The sequence below is a fragment of the Tinamus guttatus genome, unplaced genomic scaffold (genome assembly GCF_059628265.1).
Source record: "Tinamus guttatus ecotype Peru unplaced genomic scaffold, ASM5962826v1 Tinamus_guttatus_pri_ptg001391l, whole genome shotgun sequence".
Lineage (NCBI taxonomy): Eukaryota > Metazoa > Chordata > Aves > Tinamiformes > Tinamidae > Tinamus > Tinamus guttatus.
The window spans coordinates 2,163-26,186 of NW_028289925.1; the positions used below are offsets into that span (position 1 = coordinate 2,163).

Consider the following 24,024-nt stretch of genomic DNA (forward strand, 5'->3'; position numbering starts at 1 on the left):
TGACACACGCGTGTCCCCGGTGCGGGGAGGGGGGGTGACACACGCGTGTTCTTGCACATGCGTGTTCTTGCACACGCGTGTTCTCGCACACGCGTGTTCTTGCACACGCGTGTGCGCGGAGCCGGGCTTGGGTTACCGGCGGGGGGGGGGGGTCGGGTTTCGGGTGCCCTTTTTGGGCCCCCGCAGGTGGCGGCCACTAAATCAGTCGGGTCCCGGGGGGGGGGACATGAGGACACCGAGGGGGGGGTGGGTGACACCGGGGGGGGGGTGACACCAAGGCAGGGGGTGACAACAGGGACAAGGTGGCACTGGGGGGGGGGGGGGCACCAGGAAAATCCTCACGGGGGGGGGATCCGGGGGGGGGTCAGGACAGGGGACCCGTTTGTGTCCCCGTGTCCCCCCCCTTGGTGACAGGAGCCCGGTGACAGCTGAGGCCTGGCCCCCGCCCCGGGCTATTTTTGGGGGGGGGGACACATAGAGACCGGTCCCGGCCTTATATAGGGCTCCCTGGGGCGGCCCCCCCCCGGGGTGTCCCCAGGGTGTCATTTGCCCCCCTGAGGTGTCACTTGTCACCTACATGACGTCATTTAGCCCCCCCCATGCGTCATTTACTCCCCCCCCCGGGGTGTTTTTGTCCCCTGAGGTGTCATTTGTCCCTCTCCCACCCCCCCCCCAATTTTATTGCCCCCCCGGGGTGTCATTTGCCCCCCCGACATGTTCCCCCCCCCCCCCAGTATCAATTTGCCCCATGTCCCTGGGGGGGAATAATATTGGGGGGGGGGGTAATTGCCCCAGGGGGGGCAGGAAGGACCTGGGGGGGTTATTGCCCCTGGGGGGGGTATTTGTTTGGGGGCTGCCTGACTTGGTCCTTGTCCAGCTGCCAAGAAGGAGGCGAAAAAAGAGGAGAAAAAGGAGAAAAAGAAGAGAAAGAGAGAAAAAGGAAGAGAAAAAAGAAGAGAAAAAGGAAAAGGCGGCGGAGGAGAAAGAGCACAAGGAGGGGGAGGCGGCGGAGCACCCCAAAGGTGCGGGGGGGCCTGGGGGGGGCAGGGGGCCATGGGGGTCGAGGTGCCATGGGGGGGGTCGAGGTGCCGGGGGGCGGATTTTAGGGGGGGTCAAAGTGCTGGGGGGGGGGTCAAGGTGCCGGGGGGGGGTCAAGGTGCTCGGGGGGGTCAGGGTACTGGGGGGGGATTTTGGGGGGGTCAAAGTGCTGGGGGGGTCAAGGTGCCGGGGGGGGGTCAAGGTGCCATTGGGGGGGGTCAAGGTGCTGGGGGGGGGATTTTGGGGGGTCAAAGTGCTGGGGGGGGTCAAGGTGCTCGGGGGGGGGGTCAAGGTGCTGGGGGGGGATTTTGGGGGGAATCAAAGTGCTGGGGGGGGGTCAAGGTGTTTGGGGGATGTTGGGGGGGTCAAGGTGCCTTTGGGGGGGTCAAGGTGCTGGGGGGGTCAGGGTACTGGGGGAGATTTTTGGGGGGGAGATCAAGGTGCTGGGGGGGGTCAAGGTGCTGGGGGGGTCAAGGTGCTGGGGGGGGTTTTGGAGGGGGTCAAGGTGCCATTGGGGGGGCAAGGTGCTGGGGGGATTTTGGGGGGCAGTCAAAGTGCTGGGGGGGGTCAGGGTGCTGGGGGGTGTTGGGGGGGTCAGGGCGCCATTGGGGGGGTCAAGGTGCCAGGGAGCGGATTTAGGGGGGGGTCAAAGTGCTGGGAGGGGGGTCAAGGTGCCGGGGGGGTGATTTTGGGGGGGCTCAGGGCACCATTGGGGGGGGTCAAGGTGCCATTGGGGGGGTCAGGGTGTTGGGGGGAATTTTGGGGGGTCAAGGTGCCATTGGGGGGGTCAAGGTGCTGGGAGGGGGGTCAGGGTGCTGGGGGGGAGGTGGGGGGCTCAGGGCACCATTGGGGGGGTCAAGGTGTTGGGGGGGATTTTGGGGGGGTCAAGGTGCCATTGGGGGGGTCAGGGTGCTGGGGGGGGAGATTTTTGGGGGGCAGATCAAGGTGCTGGGGGGGGGTCAGGGCGTCTGTGACCCCCCCGTTTCATTGCAGAGGCCAAGGATGACTCCCTGGGTGAGGAGGTGGCCGTGTCCCCACGTGTCCCCGTGTGTCCCCCCCCAACCCCGATGTCCCCCCCCCGCTGACCCCTCTCGCGCAGACGACATCCACCCCCCCGAGCAGCGCGACCCCGACGGGCTCTTCATCAACAAGCCCCAGAGCGTCCTGGTGGACGCGGGTACGGAGGGGACAGGGGACAGCGGGGCCACCGCGGGGAGGGGACACCGGGGGGGGGTCCCCTGGGGGCCGGGGGGGGTCCCCTGGGTGCTGGGGGGGTCCCTGGAGGGTCTTTGTGGGGCTGGGGGGGGGCTCTGGGGGGCTGGGAAGGTCCTATGGGGTCCCCGTAGGTGGCCGTGGGTCCCCGTGGGTGACACCCCCCAGGGTGTCCCCAAGGTTAGAGATGGGGGTGGCCCGGTGAACCGGGCTCCAAAGGGCCCATCTGGTGGCCGTGGGGTGGCCCTGTGTCCCCGTTGGTGGCTGTGGGTCCCCATAGGTGGCCAAGTGTCCCCTTGAGTAGCTCTGTGTCCCCCGTGTGTCCCCGTGTGTCCCCATGGGTGGCCAAGTGTCCCGTTAGGTGGCTCTGTGTCCCTCGTGTGTCCGTATGTGTCACCGTTGGTGGCTGTGGGTCCCCATGGGTGGCCAAGTGTCCCTTTAGGTGGCTTTGTGTCCCTCGTGTGTCCCTATGTGTCACCGTTGGTGGCTGTGGGTCCCCATGGGTGGCCAAGTGTCCCCTTAGGTGGCTTTGTGTCCCTCGTGTGTCCATATGTGTCACCGTTGGTGGTCATGTGTCCCCATGGGTGGCCAAAAGTCCCTTGAGTAGCTCTGCATCCCCCGTGTGGCTCCATGTGTCACCATCGGTGGCTGTGGGTCCCCGTGGGTGGCCATGTGTCCCCATGGGTGGCCAAATGTCCCTTGAGTAGCTCTGTGTCCCCCGTGTGTCCCCATGTGTCACCATTGCTGGCTGTGGGTCCCCATGGGTGGCCATGTGTCCCCGTGGGTGGCCAAGTGTCCCCTTGAGTAGCTCTGTGTCCTCCGTGTGTCCCCATGTGTCACTGTTGGTGGCTGTGGGTGGCCATGTGTCCCCATGGGTGGCCAAGTGTCCCCTTGAGTGGCTCTGTGTCCCCCGTGTGTCCCCATGTGTCCCCGTTGGTGGCTGTGGGTCCCCATGGGTGGCCATGTGTCCCCATGGGTGGCCAAGTGTCCTCTTGAATAGCTTTGTGTCCCCCATGTGTCCCCATGGGTGGCCAAATGTCCCTTGAGTAGCTGTGTGTCCCCCATGTGTCCCCATGTGTCCCCGTGGGTGCTGTGGGTCCCCATGGGTGGCCAAGTGTCCCCTTGAGTGGCTCTGTGTCCCCCGTGTGTCACCATGTGTCCCCGTGGGTGGCTGTGGGTCCCCATGGGTGGCCATGTGTCCCCATGGGCGGCCAAGTGTCTCTTGAGTAGCTCTGTGTCCCCCATGTGTCCCCATGTGTCACCATTGGGGTAGGTGTCTCCATGGGTGACGTGGGGTGTCCCCAGGCAAGGAAGTGGCAGTGGTGGCCCGGGTGACGAGCCCCAGCTGTCCCCATGCAGCCACGGGGTGGCCGAGTGGCCCCATGGATTGCCCACGTGTCCCCATAGGGTGGTGGAGTGTCCCCATGGGTGGCCGCGGAGTGGCCGGGTGTCCCTGTGGGGTGGCCACGTGTCCCCGTAGGATGATCATGTGTCCCCGCATGTGTCCCCCGAATGTCCCCAGCCAAGGACATGGCCTTGGTGGCCCTAGTGGGCAAGGCCTGAGTGTCCCATGTAGTCACGGGGTGGCCACGTGTCCCCGTGTGTAGCCATGTGTCCCCGTGGGGTGGTCACATGTCCCCATAGGGTGGCCATGGGCTGGCTGCATGTCCCCATGGGTGGCTGGGTGTCCCCACACGTGTCCCCCGCGTGTCTCCAGGCAAGGACGTGGCCGTGGTGGCCCATGTAGACAAACCCTAAGTGTCTCATGTAGTTATGGGGTGGCCGTGGGACGGTCTCACGTCCCCATGGGGTGGCCATGGGTTGGTCACACGTCCCTGAGGGGTGTCCAGGTGTCCCCCACACGTGTCCCCCGCATGTCCCCAGGGAAGGACGTGGCCATGGTGGCCCATGGGGACAAGTCCTGGGTGTCCCCTTTAGTTATGGGGTGGCCGTGGGTCAGTCACACGTCCCCGAGGGGTGTCCAGGTGTCCCCCACATGTGTCCCCTGCATGTCCCCAGGGAAGGATGTGGCCATGGTGGCCCATGTGGACAAACCCTAAGTGTCTCCTGTAGTTATGGGGTGGCCGTGGGACGGTCACACGTCCCCATGGGGTGGCAGTGGGTTGGTCACACGTCCCCGAGGGGTGTCCGGGTGTCCCCACACGTGTCCCTTGCGTGTCCCCAGGGAAGGACGTGGCCGTGGTGGCCCGCGTGGACGGGTCGCAGCTGGCGGCCAAGGCGGCCGTGAAGTGGTTCAAGGGGAAGTGGCTGGAATTGGGCATCAAGAGCGGCGCCCGCTTCCAGTTCAAGGAGGCCTTTGACAAGGAGAGCAAGGTGACACCGCGGGGACACCGCGGGGGACAGGGGGACACCACGGGTGACACCGCGGGGACACCACGGGGGACAGGGGGACACTGCGGGGGACAGGGGGACACCACAGGGACAGGGGGACACCGCGGGGGACGGGGGGACACTGCGCTGGCCTGAGGTGCCGCTGGGGGACACTGGGAGCCCTTGGGAGACACTGGGAGAATCTAGGAGGTACCGGGAGGGATTGGGAGTCGTTGGGAGGCACTGGGAGTTGTTGGGAGACATTGGGAGAAGTTGGGAGACATTGGGAGACACTGGGAATCATTGGGAGAGATTCGGAAAAGCTGGGACTCATTGGGAGACACTGGGAAGAAACTGGGAGTCACTGGGAGACACTGAGAATCGTTGGGAGAGATTGGGAAAAGCTGGGACTCATTGGGAGACACTGGGAAGAAACTGGGAGTCATTGGGAGACACTGGGAATCATTGGGATAGATTGGGAAAAGCTGGGACTCATTGGGAGGCATTGGGAAGAAGCTGGGAGTCATTGGGAGACACTGGGAGTCATTGGGAGAGATTGGGAGACACTGGGAGTCATTGGGAGGCATTGGGAGACACTGGGAAGAAGCTGGGAGTCATTGGGAGACACTGGGAATCGTTGGGAGAGATTGGGAGAAGCTGGGAGTCATTGGGAATCATTGGGAGAGATTGGGAGAAGCTGGAAGTTGTTGGGAAGCACTGGGAGTCATTGGGAGAGATTGGGAGAAGCCGGGAGTCATTGGGAGACATTGGGGGACACTGGGAATCATTGGGAGAGATTGGGAGAAGCTGGAAGTCATTGGGAATCATTGGGAGAGATTGGGAGAAGCTGGGAGTCATTGGGAGACATTGGGGGACACTGGGAAGAAGCTGGGAGTCATTGGGAGACACTGGGAGTTGTTGGGAGAGATTGGGAGAAGCTGGGAGTCGTTGGGAGACACTGGGAATCATTGGGAGCAGCTGAGAGTCGTTGGGAGAGATTGGGGGACACTGGGAATCATTGGGAGAGATTGGGAGAAGCTGGGAGAAGCTCTGGGAAGCGGTGGGAGAAGCTGGAGGGCTCTGGGAGCACCGGGAGGGACTGGGAGGCACCGGGAGAGGCTGGGAAGGGCTGGGAGGGGCTGGGAACACTGGGAAGTATTGGGATACATTGGGGAATACTGGGAAGTATTGGGATACACTGGGAAATACTGGGAAGTGTTGGTAGCCCTGGGAAATACTGGGAAGTGTTGGAAGCACCGGGAAATATTGGGAAGTTGTTGGAGGTGCTGGGAGCACCGGGAAGCAGTGGGGGGCACCGGTGCCGTCCCTGCCATGTCCCTCACTGTGTCCCTGTCGTGTCCCACTCCACGTCCCTGTGTTGGTGTCTTTCCATGTTGTCACCGTGTCCTTACTGTGTTCCTGCCATGTCATGGCGCGTCACCGTGTGTTCCTGCTGTGTCACCATGTGTCCCTACCATGTCATGGTGTGTCCTTGCCATGTCCGTGCCGTGTCCCTGCCGTGTCCCTACCGTGTCCTTACTGTGTCCCTACTGTGTCCTTACCATGTCCCTGCCATGTCCCTGCCATGTCCCTGCCGTGTTCTTGCTGTGTCACCGTGTGTCCCTGCCGTGTCCCTACCGTGTCCTTACCGTGTCCCTGCCGTGTCCCTGCCGTGTCCATGCCGTGTCACCATGTGTCCCTGCCATGTCCCTACCATGTCCCTACCATGTCCGTACCGTGTCCCTGCCATGTCCCTGCCGTGTCCCTGCCGTGTCACCGTGTGTCCCTGCTGTGTCCCTACCGTGTCCTTCCCGTGTCCGTACCGTGTCCGTGCCATGTCCCTGCCGTGTCACCGTGTCCGTGCCGTGTCCGTGCCGTGTCCCTGCCGTGTCCCTGCCGTGTCCTTGCCGTGTCCGTACCGTGTCCTTGCCGTGTCCGTACCGTGTCCCTGCCGTGTCCCTGCCGTGTCCCTGCCGTGTCCCTGCCGTGTCCGTACCGTGTCCCTGCCGTGTCACCGTGTGTCCCTGCCGTGTCCCTGCCGTGTCCCCGCGTGTCCCCGTGCCAGGTCTACACCTTCGAGCTCAACATCAGCAAGGTGGTGATCGGCGACCGGGGCGACTATCGCTGCGAGGTGACAGCCAAGGACAAGAAGGACAGTTGTTCCTTCAACATCGACGTGGAGGGTGAGCGGGACCCCCCCAGGGACCCCCAACCCCTCCAGGACTGTCCGGACCTGGGAATCCCCCCCCCCCGGACCTGGAATTCCCCCCGGAATTCCCTCTGGACCCGCTTCCAAACCAGAGACTCCTCCAGGATTCCCCAGGAGCCCCTTGGACCCCCCCCCCCCCCAACAGGACTCCCTCCTGCAGCTGGGACCACCCTGGGAACCCCCAAACCCAGGACCCAACCTGGGATCCCCCCCAGACCTGAGAATCCCCCAGGACCCCTTTGGGATCCCCCCCAGACCCAGGAATCCCCCAGGACCCCCTTGGGACCCCCCTCCAGACTCAGAATCCGCCCCCCAAACCAGGGACCCCCCCCCAGGATCTCCCCAGGACCCCCCAGACCTGGGAACCCCCCGGGACCCCCTGAGGATCCTCCAACACCTGGGACCACCCTGGGAACCCCCAAACCCAGGACCCAACCTGAGATCCCCCCCAGACCTGGAAATCACCCAGGTCTCTTTTGGGATCCCCCCAAGACCTGGAAATCCCCCAGGACCCCTTTGGGATCCCCCCCAGACCCAGGAATCCCCCAGGACCCCCTTGGGACCCCCCTCAGCTCAGAATCTGCCCCCCAAACCAGGGACCCCCCCCACCCAGGATCTCCCCAGGACCCCCAGACCTGGGAACCCCCCAGGACCCCCTGAGGATCCTCCAACACCCGGGACCACCCTGGGAACCCCCCCAAAACCCAGGACCCAACCTGGGATCCCCCCTGGACCTGGGAACCCCCCTTGGGATCTCTCCGGACCCGGGTCCCTTGGGCCCTTTTCGGGACCCCTCCTGACTCCCCTTTGGGACCCCCCCTGGACCCGGGACGATCCTGGGACCCCCCCTTGGCCCCCCCAGGCCCGGAGGTGTTTGGGGGAGGGAGGGATGACGTGGAGAGGGGGGGTCTTTATGTCCCCCCATTTCCGTGGCAGGCCCGATGACAAGGACAACGTGCTGCAGGCCTTCAAACGGACGTGAGTGACCCCCAAACCGCGACCCCCGATGGGCCAAGACCCCCCCAAACCCCAGCACAGATTGGGGACCCCCCATCTCCATTGCACCCTGGGGAGCCCCCAAACCTGATCCCTGGGGACCCCCCAAACCCCAGCACAGGTTGGGGACCCCCCCATCTCCATCGCACCCTGGGGACCCCCCAAACCCCAGCACAGGTTGGGGACCCCCCATCTCCATTGCACCCTGGGGAGCCCCCAAACCTGATCCCTGGGGACCTCCTCAAACCCCAACACAGGTTGGGGACCCCCCCCCCATCTCCATTGTACCCTGGGGAGCCCCCAAACCTGATCCCTGGGGACCCCCCAAACCCCAGCACAGGTTGGGGACCCCCCAATCTCCATCGCACCCTGGGGAGCCCCCAGACCTGATCCCTGGGGACCTCCCCAAACCCCAGCACAGGTTGGGGACCCCCCCCCCCATCTCCATTGCACTCTGGGGAGCCCCCCAAATCCCATCCCTGGGGACCCCCTCAAACCCCAACACAGGTTGGGGACCCCCCATCTCCATTGTACGCTGGGGAGCCCCCAAATCTGATCCCTGGGGACCCCCTCAAACCCCAGCACAGGTTGGGGACCCCCCCATCTCCATTGTACGCTGGGGAGCCCCCAAATCTGATCCCTGGGGACCCCCCGAAACCCCCGCAGAGGTTGGGGACCCCCCCCCCAAATTCATTACACCCTGGGCTCCCCCCAAACCTGATCCCTGGGGACTCCCCAAACCCCAACACAGTTTAGGGACCCCCCCCATCTCCATTGCACCCTGGGGACCCCTCAAGCCCCAGCACAATTTGAGGACCCCCCCATCTCCATTGCACCCTGGGGAGCCCCCAAATCCCATCCCTGGGGACCTCCCCAAGTCCCAACACAATTTGGGGACTCCCCCCATCTCCATTGCACCCTGGGACCCCCCAAACGCCAACACAATTTAGGGAACCCCCATTTCCATTGCATCCTGGGGACCCCGCAAACCCCAACACAATTTGGGGACCCCCCCCCTCTGCATTGCACCCTGGGGACCCCCCAAACCCCATCCCTAAGGAGCCCCCCAAACCCCAACACAGTTTGGGCCCCCCCATTTTCATTGCACCCTGGGGAGCCCCCAAACCTGATCCCTGGGGACCCCCCCAAACCCCAGCACAGGTTGGGGACCCCCCATCTCTATCGTACCCTGGGGAGCCCCCAAACCCCAGCACAGGTTGGGGACCCCCCCATCTCCATCACACCCTGGGGAGCCCCCAGACCTGATCCCTGGGGACCCCCCCAAACCCCAGCACAGGTTGGGGACCCCCCCATCTCCATTGTACGCTGGGGAGCCCCCAAATCCCATCCCTGGGGACCCCCCCAAACCCCAACACGATTTGGGGACCCCCCCTCTGCATCGCACCCTGGGGACCCCCCAAACCCCATCCCTAAGGAGCCCCCCAAACCCCAACACAGTTTGCTCCCCCCCCATCTCCATTGCACCCTGGGACCCCCCAAACCCCAACACAATTTGGGGACCCCCCCACCTCCATTGCACCCTGGGGACCCCCCAAACCTCATCCCTGGGGTCCCCCCGATCCCCATCCCACCTTAGGGCCTCCCCCCCGGCCTCTTTTCCCTGGAATTTCCCCCCCACACCAAGGTCCCCCCCCAATATTCCCAGGGGTGAAAATAAGGATGATGCTGCCGGGGAGCTGGATTTCAGCGGCCTGCTCAAGAAGAGGTGCGTGCAAGGGTGTGCAAGGGTGCACGAGGGCGTGCAAGGGTGCACGAGAGCGTGCAAAGGTGCACGAGGGCATGCAAGGGCGTGCAAGGGTGTGCAAGGGCGCACGAGGGCGTGCAAGGGTGCACGAGAGCGTGCAAAGGTGCACGAGGGCATGCAAGGGCGTGCAAGGGTGTGCAAGGGTGCACGAGGGCGTGCAAGGGTGCACGAGAGCGTGCAAAGGTGCACGAGGGCATGCAAGGGCGTGCAAGGGTGTGCAAGGGTGCACGAGGGCGTGCAAGGGCGTGCAAGGGTGCAGAAGCGCATGCAGGAGAGCATGCAAGGGTGTGCAAGGGTGCACAAGGGCGTGCAACAGGTGCATGAGAGCGTGCAAGGGTGTGCAAGGGTGAGGGGAGCATGCAAGGAAGCATGCAAGTGTGTAAGAAGGTGCAAGCCCGTGCAAAGGGCACACGTGAGACGCACGAGGCGCATGTGTGAGGTCGTGTGAGGGACCGTGCACGTGCAAAACCGTGCAAGTGCATGCAAGGGGCCATGGGAATGCAACACCGTGCAAGGTGTGTGCATGAGTCCGTGCAAGGGCCCCACACGTGTGCAAGGCACATGCACAAGGCCATGCAAGGTGCCACACGTGTGTAAGGCGCATGCACGAGGCCGTGCAAGGGCCCACGCGTGTGCAAGGTGCATGCACATGCAAAACCATGCAAGGCGCATGTATGAGGTCATGCAAAGAGCCCACACATGTGCAAGACACATGCACGAGGCCGTGCAAGGTGCCCTGCATGTGCAAGGCGCATGCAAAGAGCTCATGCATGTGCAAGCTGCATGCATGAGGCCGTGTACGGGGCCATGCGCGTGCAAGGCACATGCACGAGACCATGCAAGGAGCTCCTGCATGTGCAAGGTGCACGCACGAGGCCGTGCAAGGCGCCACGTGTGTGCAAAGCACATGCACATGCAAAACCATGCAAGGTGCAGGCACGAGGCCCATGCAAGGTGGTGCAAGCCGCATGCACGAGGCCGTGCAAGGTGCCACACGTATGCAAGGTGTGTGCACATGCAAAACCATGCAAGGTGCATGCAGGAGGCTGTGCAAGGCGCCACACGTGTGCAAGGCACATGCACGAGACCATGCAAGGGACCATGTGCATGGCAAGGCACATGCACATGCAAAACCATGCAAGGCACATGCAGGAGGCTGTGCAAGGTGCCACGTGCGTGCAAGTGGCCCACGCGCGCGTGCCAGGCACATGCATGAAGCCGTGCAAGGCATCATGCGTGTGCAGGGCGCATGCACGAGGCCATGCAAAGAGCCCATGTGTGTGCAAGGCGCATGCATGAGGCCGTGCAAGGTGCCACACGTGTGCAAGGCGCATGCACGAGGCCGTGCAAGGGGCCACGCGCATGCAAAGCGCATGCACATGCAAAACCATGCAAGGTGGTGCAAGGTGCGTGCACGAGGCCGTGCAAGGGCCCACGGGCGGCGCGTGCAAGGTGCATGCACGAGGTACGAGGCCATGCAAGGTGGTGCAAGGCGCGTGCACGAGGCTGTGCAAGGAGCACACGTGCATGCAAAGCGCATGCACATGCAAAACCATGCAAGGTGGTGCAAGGTGCGTGCACGAGGCCGTGCAAGGGGCCACGCGTGTGCAAGGCACATGCACATGCAAAACCATGCAAGGTGCAGGCACGAGGCCATGCAAGGTGGGTGCAAGGCGCATGCACGAGGCCGTGCAAGGGCCCACGCGCGTGCAAGGTGCATGCACGAGGTACGAAGCCATGCAAGGTGGTGCAAGATGCTGTGCACGAGGCTGTGCAAGGAGCACACGTGCATGCAAAGCGCATGCACATGCAAAAACCATGCAAGGCGCATGCACGAGGCCGTGCAAGGGCCCATGCGCGTGCAAGGTGGATGCACATGCCAAACCATGCAAGGTGCATGCACGAGGCTGTGCAAGGGCCCACGCGCATGCAAAGCACATGCACATGCAAAACCATGCAAGGCGATGCACGAGGCCGTGCAAGGGCCCATGCGCGTGCAAGGTGGATGCACATGCCAAACCATGCAAGGTGCATGCACAAGGCTGTGCAAGGCGCCACGCGCGTGCAAAGCGCATGCACATGCAAAACCATGCAAGGCGCATGCACGAGGCCGTGCAAGGGCCCACGCGCATGCAAAGCACATGCACATGCAAAACCATGCAAGGCGATGCACGAGGCCGTGCAAGGGCCCATGCGCGTGCAAGGTGGATGCACATGCAAAACCATGCAAGGTGCATGCACGAGGCCGTGCAAGGGCCCATGCGCGTGCAAGGTGCATGCACATGCAAAACCATGCAAGGTGCATGCACGAGGCCGTGCAAGGGCCCATGCGCGTGCAAGGCGGATGCACATGCAAAACCATGCAAGGTGCATGCACGAGGCTGTGCAAGGGCCCATGCGCGTGCAAGGTGGATGCACATGCAAAACCATGCAAGGCGCATGCACGAGGCCGTGCAAGGGCCCATGCGCGTGCAAGGCGGATGCACATGCAAAACCATGCAAGGTGCATGCACGAGGCCGTGCAAGGGCCCATGCGCGTGCAAGGTGGATGCACATGCAAAAGCATGCAAGGCGCATGCACGAGGCCGTGCAAGGGCCCATGCGCGTGCAAGGTGGATGCACATTCAAAAGCATGCAAGGTGCATGCACGAGGCTGTGCAAGGGCCCACGCGCGTGCAAAGCGCATGCACATGCAAAACCATGCAAGGCATATGCAGGAGGCCGTGCAAGGGCCCACGCGCATGCAAAGCACATGCACATGCAAAACCATGCAAGGTGCATGCACGAGGCCGTGCAAGGCGCCACGCGCGTGCAAGGCGCCACGCGCGCGTGCAAGGCACTGCCCGCGGCCCACGCGAGGCCCCGCGTCCCGCAGGGAGGTGCAGGTGGAGGAGACCAAGAAGAAGAAGAAGGACGAGGACGACCAGTTCCCGCCCGAGATCTGGGAGCTGCTCAAGGGCGTCACCAAGAAGAGCGAGTACGAGCGCATCGCCTTCCAGTACGGCATCACCGACCTGCGCGGGATGCTCAAGCGCCTCAAGAAGATCAAGGTGGAGCCCAAGAAGAGCGAAGGTGGGCACGGGGACGGGGGGGACGGGGGGGGCATGGGGACATGGGGGACATGGGGGACATGGAGGGACATGGAGGGACATGGGGGGTATGGAGGGACATGGGGACATGGGGGGACATGGGGGACATGGAGGGACATGGGGGCATGGGGACGTGGGGATGTGGGGACATGGGGGGACATGGAGGGACATGGGGAGCATGGGGGGACATGGAGAGGTGGGGGGGATGTGGGGGGTATGGAGGGATATGGGGACATGGTGGGTCATGGGGGACATGGGGACATGGGGGACATGGAGGAAGATGGAGGCATGGGGGGCATGGAGGGACATGGGGGACATGGGGAGCATGGGGGGACATGGAGAGGTGGGGGGGACGTGGGGGTATGGAGGGACATGGGGGGACATGGAGGGACATGGGGGGACATGGGGGCATGGGGGGACATGGGGATATGGCGGGCATGGAGGGACATGGGGACATGGGAGTCCATGGGGACATAGGGGCATGGGGGGACATGGGGACATGGAGGAAGATGGGGGCACGGAGGGATATGGGTGGCATGGAGGGACATGGGAGTACATGGGGACATAGGGGCATGGGGACATGGGGACATGGAGGGTCATGGGGACATGGGAGGACATGGGGACATGGGGGCATGGGGGTATGTGGGGGCATGGAGGGACATGGGGGTACATGGAGGGACATGGAGGGACATGGGGACATGAGGGGACCATGGGGATGTGGGGGGACATGGTGGGACATGGGGGGGCATGGAGGGACACGGAGGGGCGGGGGGGACATTGGGGAACATGGGGGCATGCAGGGACATGGGGACATGGGGGTACGTGGGGGCATGGAGGGACATGGACATGGGGACATTGGGGGACATGGAGGGGCGGGGGGGATATGGGGGGACATGGGGACATGCAGGGACATAGGGAACAGGACACAGGGGGCGTGGGGGACATCGGGGACATGACGGGGCAGGGAGGCCTGAGGAGGAGGAGCTGTGGGGACACACGGACACGGGAACGGGGGACACACGGGAATGGGCCCCATGGGGTCACGTGTCCATGGGAATGGGGATCATAGGAGCCCCTGGGGACACGGGAATGGGGGGGACACGGACATGGGAATGGGGGCCATAGGAGACCCCAGGGACACAGGAATGGGGGACACACGGGAATGGGGGGGACATGCGGACATGGGAATGGGGATCATAGGAGACCCCAGGGACACAGGAATGGGGGACACCCGGGAATGGGGTCCACGAGGCCACGTGTCCATGGGGAATGGGGGCCATAGGAGCCCATGGGACACGGGAATGGGGGGGACACACGGGAATGGGGGCCATAGGAGACCCCAGGGACACAGGAATGGGGGACACACGGGAATGGGGGCCATGGGGCCACGTGTCCATGGGAATGGGGGCCATAGGAGACCCCAGGAACATGGGAACGGGGGACACACGGGAATGGGGGACACGCGGACATGGGAATGGGGGTCAAAGGAGACCCCAGGAACATGGGAACGGGGGACACACGGGAATGGGGGACACGCAGACATGGGAATGGGGGCCATAGGAGACCCCAGGGACACAGGAATGGGGGACACACGGGAATGGGGGACATGCGGACATGGGAATGGGGGTCAAAGGAGACCCCAGGGACATGGGAATGGGGGACACATGGGAATGGGGGACACACGGACATGGGAATGGGGGCCAAAGGAGACCCCAGGGCCATGGGAATGGGGGACACATGGGAACGGGGGACACACAGACATGGGAATGGGGGCCATAGGAGCCCACGGGACACGGGAATGGGGGGACACTCAGGAATGGGGACCACGCGGACATGGGGGACACATGGGAATGGGGGTGTTAAGAGCCCACGGGGACACAGGGGATTGGGGGACACGCGGGAATGGGGGACACACGGACATGGGGGACATGTGGACACGGGAATGGGGGCCATAGGAGACCCCAGGGACACGGGAATGGGGGAGACCCGGGAATGGGGGACACACGGGAATGGGGGACACATGGGAATGGGGGACACATGGGAGTGGGCGACACCCGGAAACAGGGGCCAGGTGGACACGGGGGCCACACGGACATGGGAACAGGGGACACCTGGGAATGGGGGATACATGGGAATGGGGGACACACAGGAATGGGGGACACGCGGACACAGGAATGGGGATCATAGGAGCCCACAGGGACACGGGAATGGGGGACACACAGGAATGGGGGACACACCGAAATGGGGGACACCTGGGAATGGGGGACACCCGGGAATGGGGGATACACGGGAATGGGGGATACACGGGAATGGGGGCCATGCGGACATGGGGGCCCCGCGGACACGGGAACAGGGGACACCCGGGAATGGGGGATACACAGGAATGGGGGCCACACGGATGCGGGGGACACGCGGACATGGGGGACACATGGGAATGGGGGACACACGGGAATGGGGGATACACGGGAACGGGGCCCACGCGGACACGGGTCCCACGGGTCCCACGGGGCCTCGGGGCCACCCGGGGCCGCGTGGGGACCGCGTGGGGACCGTGCCGGCGCCGCAGCCTTCGTCCGCAAGCTGGACCCCGCGTACCAGGTGGACAAGGGCAACAAGATCAAGCTGGTGGTGGAGCTGAGCGACCCCGACCTGCCCCTCAAGTGGTACAAGAACGGGCAGCTGCTCAAGCCCAGCACCAAGTACGGGGGACGGGGGGCACGAGGGGGGAGTGGGGGGCACTGGGGGTATTGGGGGGCTCTGGGGGGCAGGAGGGGGGTATAGGGGGCAGGAGGGGGGAGTGGGGGGCTCTGGGGGGCAGGAGGGGGGTATAGGGGGCAGGAGAGGGGAGTGGGGGGCACTGGGGGTATTGGGGGGCTCTGGGGGGCAGGAGGGGGCTATAGGGGGCAGGAGGAGGGTATAGGGGGCAGGAGGGGGGTATTGGGAGTATGGGGCACTCTGGGGGGCAGGAGGGGGGATTGGGGGGCACCGGGGGAAGTGGGGGGCTCTGGGGTCAGGAGGGGGGTCCTGGGGGGCACTGAGGGTATAGGGGGGCTCTGGGGGGCAGGAGGGGGATATAGGGGGCACAAGGGGGGAGTGGGGGGCACTGGGGGTATTGGGGGGCTCTGGGGGGCAGGAGGGGGGTCCTGCGGGTCACTGGGGGAACTGGGGGGTTCTGGGGGGCAGGAGGGGGGTATAGGGGGCAGGAGGAGGGTATAGGGGGCAGGAGGGGGGTATTGGGAGTATGGGGCACTCTGGGGGGGCAGGAGGGGGGTATTGGGGGACACTGGGGGAACTGGGGGGCTCTGGGGGCCAGGAGGGGGATCCTGGGGGGCACTGGGGGTATTGGGGGGCTCTGGGGGGCAGGAGGGGAGTCCTGGGGGGCAGGAGGGGGGTATTGGGAGTATGGGGGGCTCTGGGGGACAGGAGTGGGGTATAGGGGGCAGGAGGGGGGATTGGGGGGCACCGTGGGAACTGGGGCCTCTGGGGAGCAGGAGGGGGGTATAGGGGGCATGAGGGGGTATTGGGGGGCACTGGGGGTATTGGGGGGCTCTGGGGGACAGGAGGGGGGTATAGGGGGCAGGAGAGGTGTATTGGGGTGCTGGGGGTTCCTGGGGGGCAGGAGGGGGGTATAGGGGGCAGGAGGGGGGATTGGGGGGCACCGGGGGTGTTGGGGGGCTCTGGGGGGCAGGAGGGGGGTATCGTGGATCTGGGGGGGAGTATTGAGGGGCTGGGGGGGTCCTGGGGGGCAGGAGGGGAGTATTGGAGGGCATGGGGGTGCTCTAAGGGGAAGGAGGGAGGTATTGGGGGGCAGGAGGGGGGTATTGGGGATTGGGGGGGCTCTAGGGCGCAGGAGGGGGGTGTCCCCACGCCGTGTCTGTGTCCCCCGGTGTCCCCACGTGTCCCCACGCTGTCCCCGTCCCCCCCGCAGATACGTGTTCGAGAACGTTGGTCTCAAGCGCATCCTGACCATCCACAAGTGCTCGCTGGCCGACGACGCTGCCTACGAGTGTCGCGTCAACGACGAGAAGTGCTTCACCGAGGTCTTCGTCAAGGGTGCGCCCGCGTCCCCGCGTCCCCGTGTCCCCGCGTCCCCATGTCCCCCCGCGTCCCTGCATCCCCGTGTCCCCATGTCCCCCTGTCCCCACGTCCCCGCATCCCCGCATCTCCATGTCCCCGCGTCCCCGTGTCCCCACGTCCCCGCGTCCCCACGTCCCTATGTCCCTGTGTCCCTGTGTCCCCATGTCCCCCTGTCCCCACGTCCCCATGTCGCCACGACACCATGTCCCCATGTCCCCATGTCCCCACGTCCCCGCATCCCCACATCTCCATGTCCCCGCGTCCCCATGTCCCCATGTCCCCGCGTCCCCACGTCCCCGCGTCCCACGTCCCTATGTCCCTGTGTCCCCGTGTCCCCGTGTCCCTGTGTCCCCATGTCCCTGTGTCCCCGCGTCCCTGTGTCCCCGCGTCCCCATGTCCCCGCGTCCCACGTCCCCGCGTCCCCACGTCCCCGTGTCCCCGCGTCCCTATGTCCCTGTGTTCCCGTGTCCCTGTGTCCCCATGTCCCCACGTCCCCCAGTCCCCATGCCCTCGTGTCCCCATCTCCCCGTGTCCCCGCGTCCCCGTGTCCCCGCGTCGCCCATCCCCGTGTCCCCGTGTCCCCATGTCCCCACATCCCCGCGTCCCCATGTCCCCGCATCCCCATGTCCCCGTGTCCCCACGTCCCCGTGTCCCCATGTCCCCACGTCCCTGTGTCCCCGTGTCCCCATGTCCCCATGTCCCCGTGTCCCCACGGGTGTCCCCAACCCCGTGTCACCCCCGCAGAGCCCCCCGTGACCATCGAGAAGGGCCTGGACGACCAGCAGGTCTTCGTGGGCGAGCGCGTGGTGCTGGAGGCCGAGGTGTCCGAGGAGGGAGCCCAAGTCATGTGGTAACGTCCCCGCTGTCCCCACGCGTCCCCTCGTGTCCTCCGTGGGGCGGGCGGGTGTCCCCACCTGCCCTGTGCTTCATGTGGCCGTGACCGGCACCGTAGGGCGCCTGCGTGGCCGTCCCTCCATCCCGTGTCCGTCCCCTCCATCCCGTGTCCGTCCCCATCATCCCGTGTCTGTCCTTGTCACCTGCGTGTCCAGGTCATCCCATGTCTGTCCCTGTCACCTGTGTGTCCAGGTCATCCTGTGTCTGTCCTTGTCACTTGCGTGTCTGTCCCCACCATCTCGTGGCCGTCCCCACCATCCCGTGTCTGTCCTTGTCACCTGCATGTCCAGGTCATCCCGTGTCCGTCCCTGTCACCTGTGTGTCTGTCCCCACCATCCCATGTCTGTCCCTGTCACCTGTGTGTCTAGGTCATCCCATGTCTGTCCTTGTCACTTGCGCGTCTGTCCCCACCATCTCGTGGCCGTCCCCACCATCCCGTGTCCGTCCCCTCCATCCCGTGTCCGTCCCCATCATCCCGGGTCTGTCCTTGTCACCTGCGTGTCCAGGTCATCCCATGTCCGTCCCTGTCACCTGCGTGTTCGTCCCCACCATCCCATGTCTGTCCCTGTCACCTGTGTGTCCAGGTCATCCTGTGTCCTCTCTGTCACCTGCATGTCCAGGTCATCCCATGTCTGTCCTTGTCACCTGCGTGTCTGTCCCCACCATCCCGTGGCCGTCCCCACCATCCCATGTCTGTCCCCATCATCCCGTGTCCTTGTCACCTGCATGTCCAGGTCATCCCGTGTCTGTCCCTGTCACCTGCGTGTCCAGGTCATCCCGTGTCCGTCCTTGTCACCTGCGTGTCTGTCCCCACCATCCCATGTCTGTCCTTGTCACCTGCATGTCCAGGTCATCCTGTGTCCTCCCTGTCACCTGCGTGTCCAGGTCATCCCGTGTCCATCCCTGTCACCTGCGTGTCCATCCCCACCATCCCATGTCTGTCCTTGTCACCTGCGTGTCCAGGTCATCCTATGTCCATCCCTGTCACCTGCGTGTCCGTCCCCACCATCCCGTGTCTGTCCCCATCATCCCATGTCTGTCCTTGTCACCTGCGTGTCCAGGTCATCCCGTGTCCATCCCTGTCACCTGCGTATCCGTCCCCACCATCCCATGTCTGTCCCTGTCACCTGTGTGTCCAGGTCATCCCATGTCTGTCCTTGTCACGTGCGTGTCTGTCCCCACCATCCCGTGTCCGTCCCCACCATCCCGTGTTCTTCCCCATCATCCCGTGTCTGTCCCTGTCACCTGCATGTCCAGGTCATCCCGTGTCCATCCCTGTCACCTGCGTGTTCGTCCCCATCATCCCGTGTCTGTCCCTGTCACCCGCATGTCCATGCTCTCCATCCCATGTCCACCCTTGTCATCTGTGTGTCTATGTCCCCCAGCCCATGGTCTTGTCCCCATCTCATAGCCATGGCCTTGTCCCATGGCCTTGTTCTCCATCCTGTGCCAGTGTCCCCGAACCCGTGGCCATGTCCCCATCCCATGGCCATGTCCCCCACCCCGTTGCCATGTCCCCCATCCCATGTCCTTGTCCCCATCCCATGACCTTGTATCTCATCCCATGATCTTGTCCCTCATCCCATGGCCATGTCCCCCACCCTGTGGCCATGTCCCCCATCGCATGACCGTGTCCCCATGCCATGTCCCCGTCCCATGGCCATGTCCCCCACCCCGTTGCCATGTCCCCCATTGCATGACTGTGTCCCCATCCCATGAGCATGTCCCCATCCCATGGCCATGTCCCTTGTCCTGTGGCCATGTCCTCCTTACCATGACCTTGTTTCCCATACCATGATTGTGTCCCCATGCCATGTCCCTGTCCCATGACCATGTCCTCCACCCCATTGCCACACCCCCCATCCCATGACCTTGTCCCCATCCCATGCCCATGTCCCCATCCCATGGCCATGTCCCCTGTCCCATGGCCATGTCCTTCACCCCATTGCCACATCACCCACCCCATGACCTTGTCTCCATCCCCCGGCCGTGTCCTCCGTCCCCTGGCCATTGTCCCCGTCCCCTTGGCCGTGTCCCCATCCCCTTGGCCATGTCCCCATCCTCCGGCCATGTCCCCATCCCCTTGGCCATGTCCCCATCTCCGTGTCCCCGTCCCCGTGTCCCCGTCCCCTTGGCCATGTCCCCGTCCCCTTGGCCATGTCCCCATCCTCTGGCCGTGTCCCCGTCCCCTTGGCCGTGTCCCCGTCCCCCGGCCCTGTCCCCATCCCTTTGGCCATGTCCCCATCTCCTTGGCCGTGTCCCTGTCCCCTTGGCCGTGTCCCCGTCCCCCGGCCCTGTCCCCATCCTCTTGGCCATGTCCCCGTCCCCTTGGCCATGTCCCTGTGGCCGTGTCCCCATCCTCCGGCCGTGTCCCTGTCCCCTGGCCGTGTCCCCGTCCCCTTGGCCATGTCCCCATCCCCGTGTCCCCGTCCCCGTGGCCATGTCCTCATCCCCTTGGCCGTGTCCTCATCCCCGTGGCTGTGTCCCCGTCCCCGTGGCCCTGTCCCCGTCCCCTGGCCATGTCCCCATCCCCGTGGCCATGTCCCCGTCCCCGTGTCCCCGTCCCCTTGGCCATGTCCTCATCCCCTTGGCGGTGTCCCCGTGTCCCCTTGGCCGTGTCCCCGTCCCCGTCCCCATGTCCCCGTCCCTGTGGCCATGTCCCCATCCCCTTGGCCGTGTCCTCATCCCCTTGGCCGTGTCCCCATCCCCGTGGCCATGTCCCCGTCCCCGTCCCCGTGTCCCCATCCCCTTGGCCATGTCCTCATTCCCTTGGCGGTGTCCCCGTGTCCCCTTGGCCGTGTCCCCGTCCCCGTCCCCATGTCCCCGTCCCTGTGGCCATGTCCCCATCCCCTTGGGCATGTCCCCGTCCCCTTGGGCGTGTCCCCGTCCCCTTGGCCATGTCCTCATCCCCTTGGCCATGTCCCCGTCCCCTTGGCCATGTCTCCATCCCCTTGGCCGTGTCCCCGTCCCCTTGGCCATGTCCCCCATTTCCTTGGCCGTGTCCCCATCCCCTTGGCCGTGTCCCCATCCCCGTGGACGTGTCCCCGTCCCCTGGCTGTGTCCCCGTCCCTGTGTCCCCATCCCCTTGGCCGTGTCCCCATCCCCTTGGCCGTGTCCCCGTCCCTGTGTCCCCGTCCCCGTGTCCCCATCCCCTTGGCCATGTCCCCGTCCCCATGTCCCCATCCCCGTGGCCATGTCCCCGTCCCCTTGGCCGTGTCCCCGTGGCCGTGTCCCCATCCCTGTGGCCGTGTCCCCATCCTTGTGGCCGTGTCCCCGTCCCCGTGGCTGTGTCCTCATCCCCGTGTCCCCGTCCCCGTGGCCGTGTCCCTGTCCCCGTGTCCCCGTCCCCGACGCGCTCTGCGCGCCCGCAGGCTCAAGGACGGCGTGGAGCTGACGCGCGAGGACGCCTTCAAGTACCGCTTCAAGAAGGACGGCCGCAAGCACTACCTCATCATCAACGAGGCCACCAAGGAGGACACCGGCCACTACAAGATCATGACCAACGGCGGCGAGAGCGAGGCCGAGGTCATCGTGGAAGGTGCCCCGGCCCGGGACGCGTCCTGGCCTGGGTGGGATTGGCCCGGGTTTATCCTGGTGGCACCCTAGGATGTCCCTGGGCCGGGGATGGGGGTGTCCAGGGGGTCCTTGGGGGGTCTGGTGGGTCCTAGGGACATCTGGGGGGGGTCCTAGGGATGTGTCCCCCACCCCGTGGCCTCGTCCCCAACCCGTTGCCTTGTCCCCATCCCATAGATGTGTCTAGGGGATCTGGGGGGGTCCTGGTGGTGCAGGGGGGATGTCCAGGGGGTCCTTGGGGTGTCCGGTGGGTCCCAGGGGCATCTGGGGGGGTCCCAGGGATGTGTCCCCCACCCCGTGGCCTTGTCCCCACCCCATGGCCTTGTCCCCAACCCATGGCCTTGTCCCCATCCCATAGCTGTGGCTGGGGGGTCCCTAGAGAGGGTCCCAGGGGTGATTGGGGGTGACCGAGGAGGGGGGGTCCTTGAGGTATCCAGGGATCTCTGGGGGTGCAGGGGGGGTGTCTCTGTGTCCCGGGGGGGATCCCTGGGGTGACCCCGGAGCGGACAGTGGGTCCCTGGGGAGACCCCAGAGCAGACAGGGGGGTCCGTGGGGTGCAGAGAGGTGGTTGAGGGGTCCCTGGGGTGACCTTGGAGCAGATGGGGAGTCTCTGGGGTGACCCTGGAGCGGATGGGGGATCCCTGGGGTGACCCTGGAGGGGACGGGGGGGTCCCTGTGGTGACCCTGGAGCAGATGGGGGGTCCCTGGGGCACAGAGAGGCGACAGGGGGGGTCCCTGGAATGACCCTGGAGCGGATGGGGGGTCCCTGGGGTGCAGAGTGGTGATGGGGGGGGGGGGGTCCTTGGAGTGACCCTGGAGCAGATGGGGGGTCCCTGGGGTGGCCCTGGAGTGGATGGGGAGTCCCTGGGGTGACCCTGGAGCGAACAGGGGGGTCCCTGGGGTGCAGAGAGGTGGCAGGGGGGTCCTTGGAGTGACCCTGGAGTGGATGAGGGGACCCTGGGGTGACTCTGGAGAGGACAGGGGGGTCCCTGGGGTGCAGAGAGGTGGCGGGGGGGGGTCCCTGGGGTGCACAGATGTGATGGGGGGGGTCCCTGGGGTGGATGAGGAGTCCCTGGGGTGACCCCGGAGCAGATTGGGGGTCCCCGGGGTGCAGAGAGGTGGCGGGGAGGTCCCTGGGATGACCCTGGAGTGGATGAGGGGGGTCCCTGGGGTGACTCTGGAGCAGATAGGGGGGTCCCTGGGGCACAGAGAGGTAGCCGGGGGGGGTCCCTGGGGCACAGAGAGCTGGTTGAGGGGTCCCTGGGGTGACCCTGGAGGGGACAGGGGGGGTCCCTGGGGTGACCCTGGAGGGGACGGGGGGGTCCCTGGGGCACAGAGAGGCAGCAGGGGGCGGTTCCTGGGGTGACCCTGGAGGGGATGGGGGGGGTCCCTGGGGCACAGGGAGGTGGCGGGGGGGTCCCTGGGGTGACCCTGGAGGGGACAGGGAGGGTCCCTGGGGCACAGAGATGCGGTGGGGGGGGGTCCCTGCGGTGCCGCCCCCCCAGCGCCCCGTGCCCCCCCAGAGAAGAAGCTGGAGGTGCTGCAGGACATCGCGGACCTCACGGTGAAGGCGGCCGAGCAGGCCGTGTTCAAGTGCGAGGTGTCCGACGAGAAGGTCACGGGCAAGTGGTACAAGAACGGCGTGGAGGTGCGGCCCAGCAAGCGCATCCACATGGAGCACAAGGGCAGGTGGGACGGGGACAGGGATGGGGGACAGGGACAGGGACGGGGATGGGGGACAGGGGACAGGGACGGGGATGGGGGACAGGGGACAGGGGACAGGGGACAGGGACGGGGACGGGGACAGTGCCGGGGATGGGGGACAGGGGACAGGGACGGGGACAGGGGACAGGGATGGGGACAGGGGACAGGGATGGGGACAGTGCCGGGGACTGGGGACAACGCTGGGGACGGGGGACAGGGGATGGGGATGGGGGCCTGGGACAGCATCGGGGACTGGGGACAGGGGATGGGGACAGGGGACAGGCCCGGGGGTCGGGGACAGCACTGGGGACTGGAGACAGGGACAGGGGACAGGGACAGCGACGGGGACTGGGGACAACGCTGGGGACGGGGCACAGGGGATGGGGACAGGGGACAGGGCCGGGGGCCGGGGGCAGCACTAGGGACTGGAGACAGGGACAGGGGACAGGGGCTGGGGACTGGGGACAACGCTGGGGGTGGGGGACAGGAGATGGGGACAGGGCTGGGGGCCGGGGACAGCACTAGGGACTGGGGACAGGGGACAGGGACAGCGCCAGGGATGGGGGCCAGGACTGGGGGACGGGGACAGCACTGGGGACGGAGGACAGGGATGGGGACAGGGGCCAGGGACAGCGCTGGGGATGGGGGACAGGGGACAGGGGATGGGGACGGGGACAGTGCCGGGGACTGGGGACAACGCTGGGGACGGGGGACAGGGGATGGGGACAGGGGACAGGGGACAGGGACGGGGACAGGGGACAGCGCTGGGGCTGGGGGCCGGGGGACAGGGGACAGGGGCTGGGGACAGGGGACAGCTGGGGCTGGGGGCCGGGGGACAGGGGACAGGGGCTGGGGACAGCACCGGGGACAGGGACAGGGGACGGGGACGGGGAACAGCGCCGGGGACAGGGGACGGGGACAGGGGACAGGGACGGGGGACAGCGCCGGGGACGCCACAGGGGGACACTTGAGACCCCAGGGCACTATAGGGTGAAGCTTGAAGCCCTCAGGTCGCTATAGGGGGACCCTCGCAGCCCTCAGGGCTATAGGGGGACACTCACGGCCCCGGGGCGCTATAGGGGGACCCTCGCAGCCCTGGGATGCTATAGGGGGACCCTCGTGGCCCTTAGGGCGCT

At 65.5% G+C, this 24,024-nt stretch overlaps 1 protein-coding gene across 1 annotated transcript in view; it reads left to right on the forward strand.

Annotated features, from left to right (window-relative positions):
* Positions 1-877: 877 nt before the first annotated feature.
* MYBPC2 (myosin binding protein C2) overlaps positions 878-24,024 on the forward strand; it is a gene marked incomplete at its 5' end in the record, with an annotated part of 44,029 nt that continues 20,882 nt past the window's right edge. Inside the window, 13 exons of the mRNA XM_088539108.1 lie at positions 878-1,022; positions 2,032-2,052; positions 2,138-2,215; positions 4,436-4,584; positions 6,647-6,768; positions 7,724-7,768; positions 9,453-9,512; positions 12,427-12,623; positions 15,207-15,339; positions 16,569-16,693; positions 17,462-17,567; positions 20,983-21,149; positions 22,708-22,873. Of these exons, the coding sequence (XP_088395234.1) occupies positions 878-1,022; positions 2,032-2,052; positions 2,138-2,215; positions 4,436-4,584; positions 6,647-6,768; positions 7,724-7,768; positions 9,453-9,512; positions 12,427-12,623; positions 15,207-15,339; positions 16,569-16,693; positions 17,462-17,567; positions 20,983-21,149; positions 22,708-22,873 (1,514 nt within the window). The remainder of the gene's footprint in view (positions 1,023-2,031; positions 2,053-2,137; positions 2,216-4,435; positions 4,585-6,646; positions 6,769-7,723; positions 7,769-9,452; positions 9,513-12,426; positions 12,624-15,206; positions 15,340-16,568; positions 16,694-17,461; positions 17,568-20,982; positions 21,150-22,707; positions 22,874-24,024) is intronic.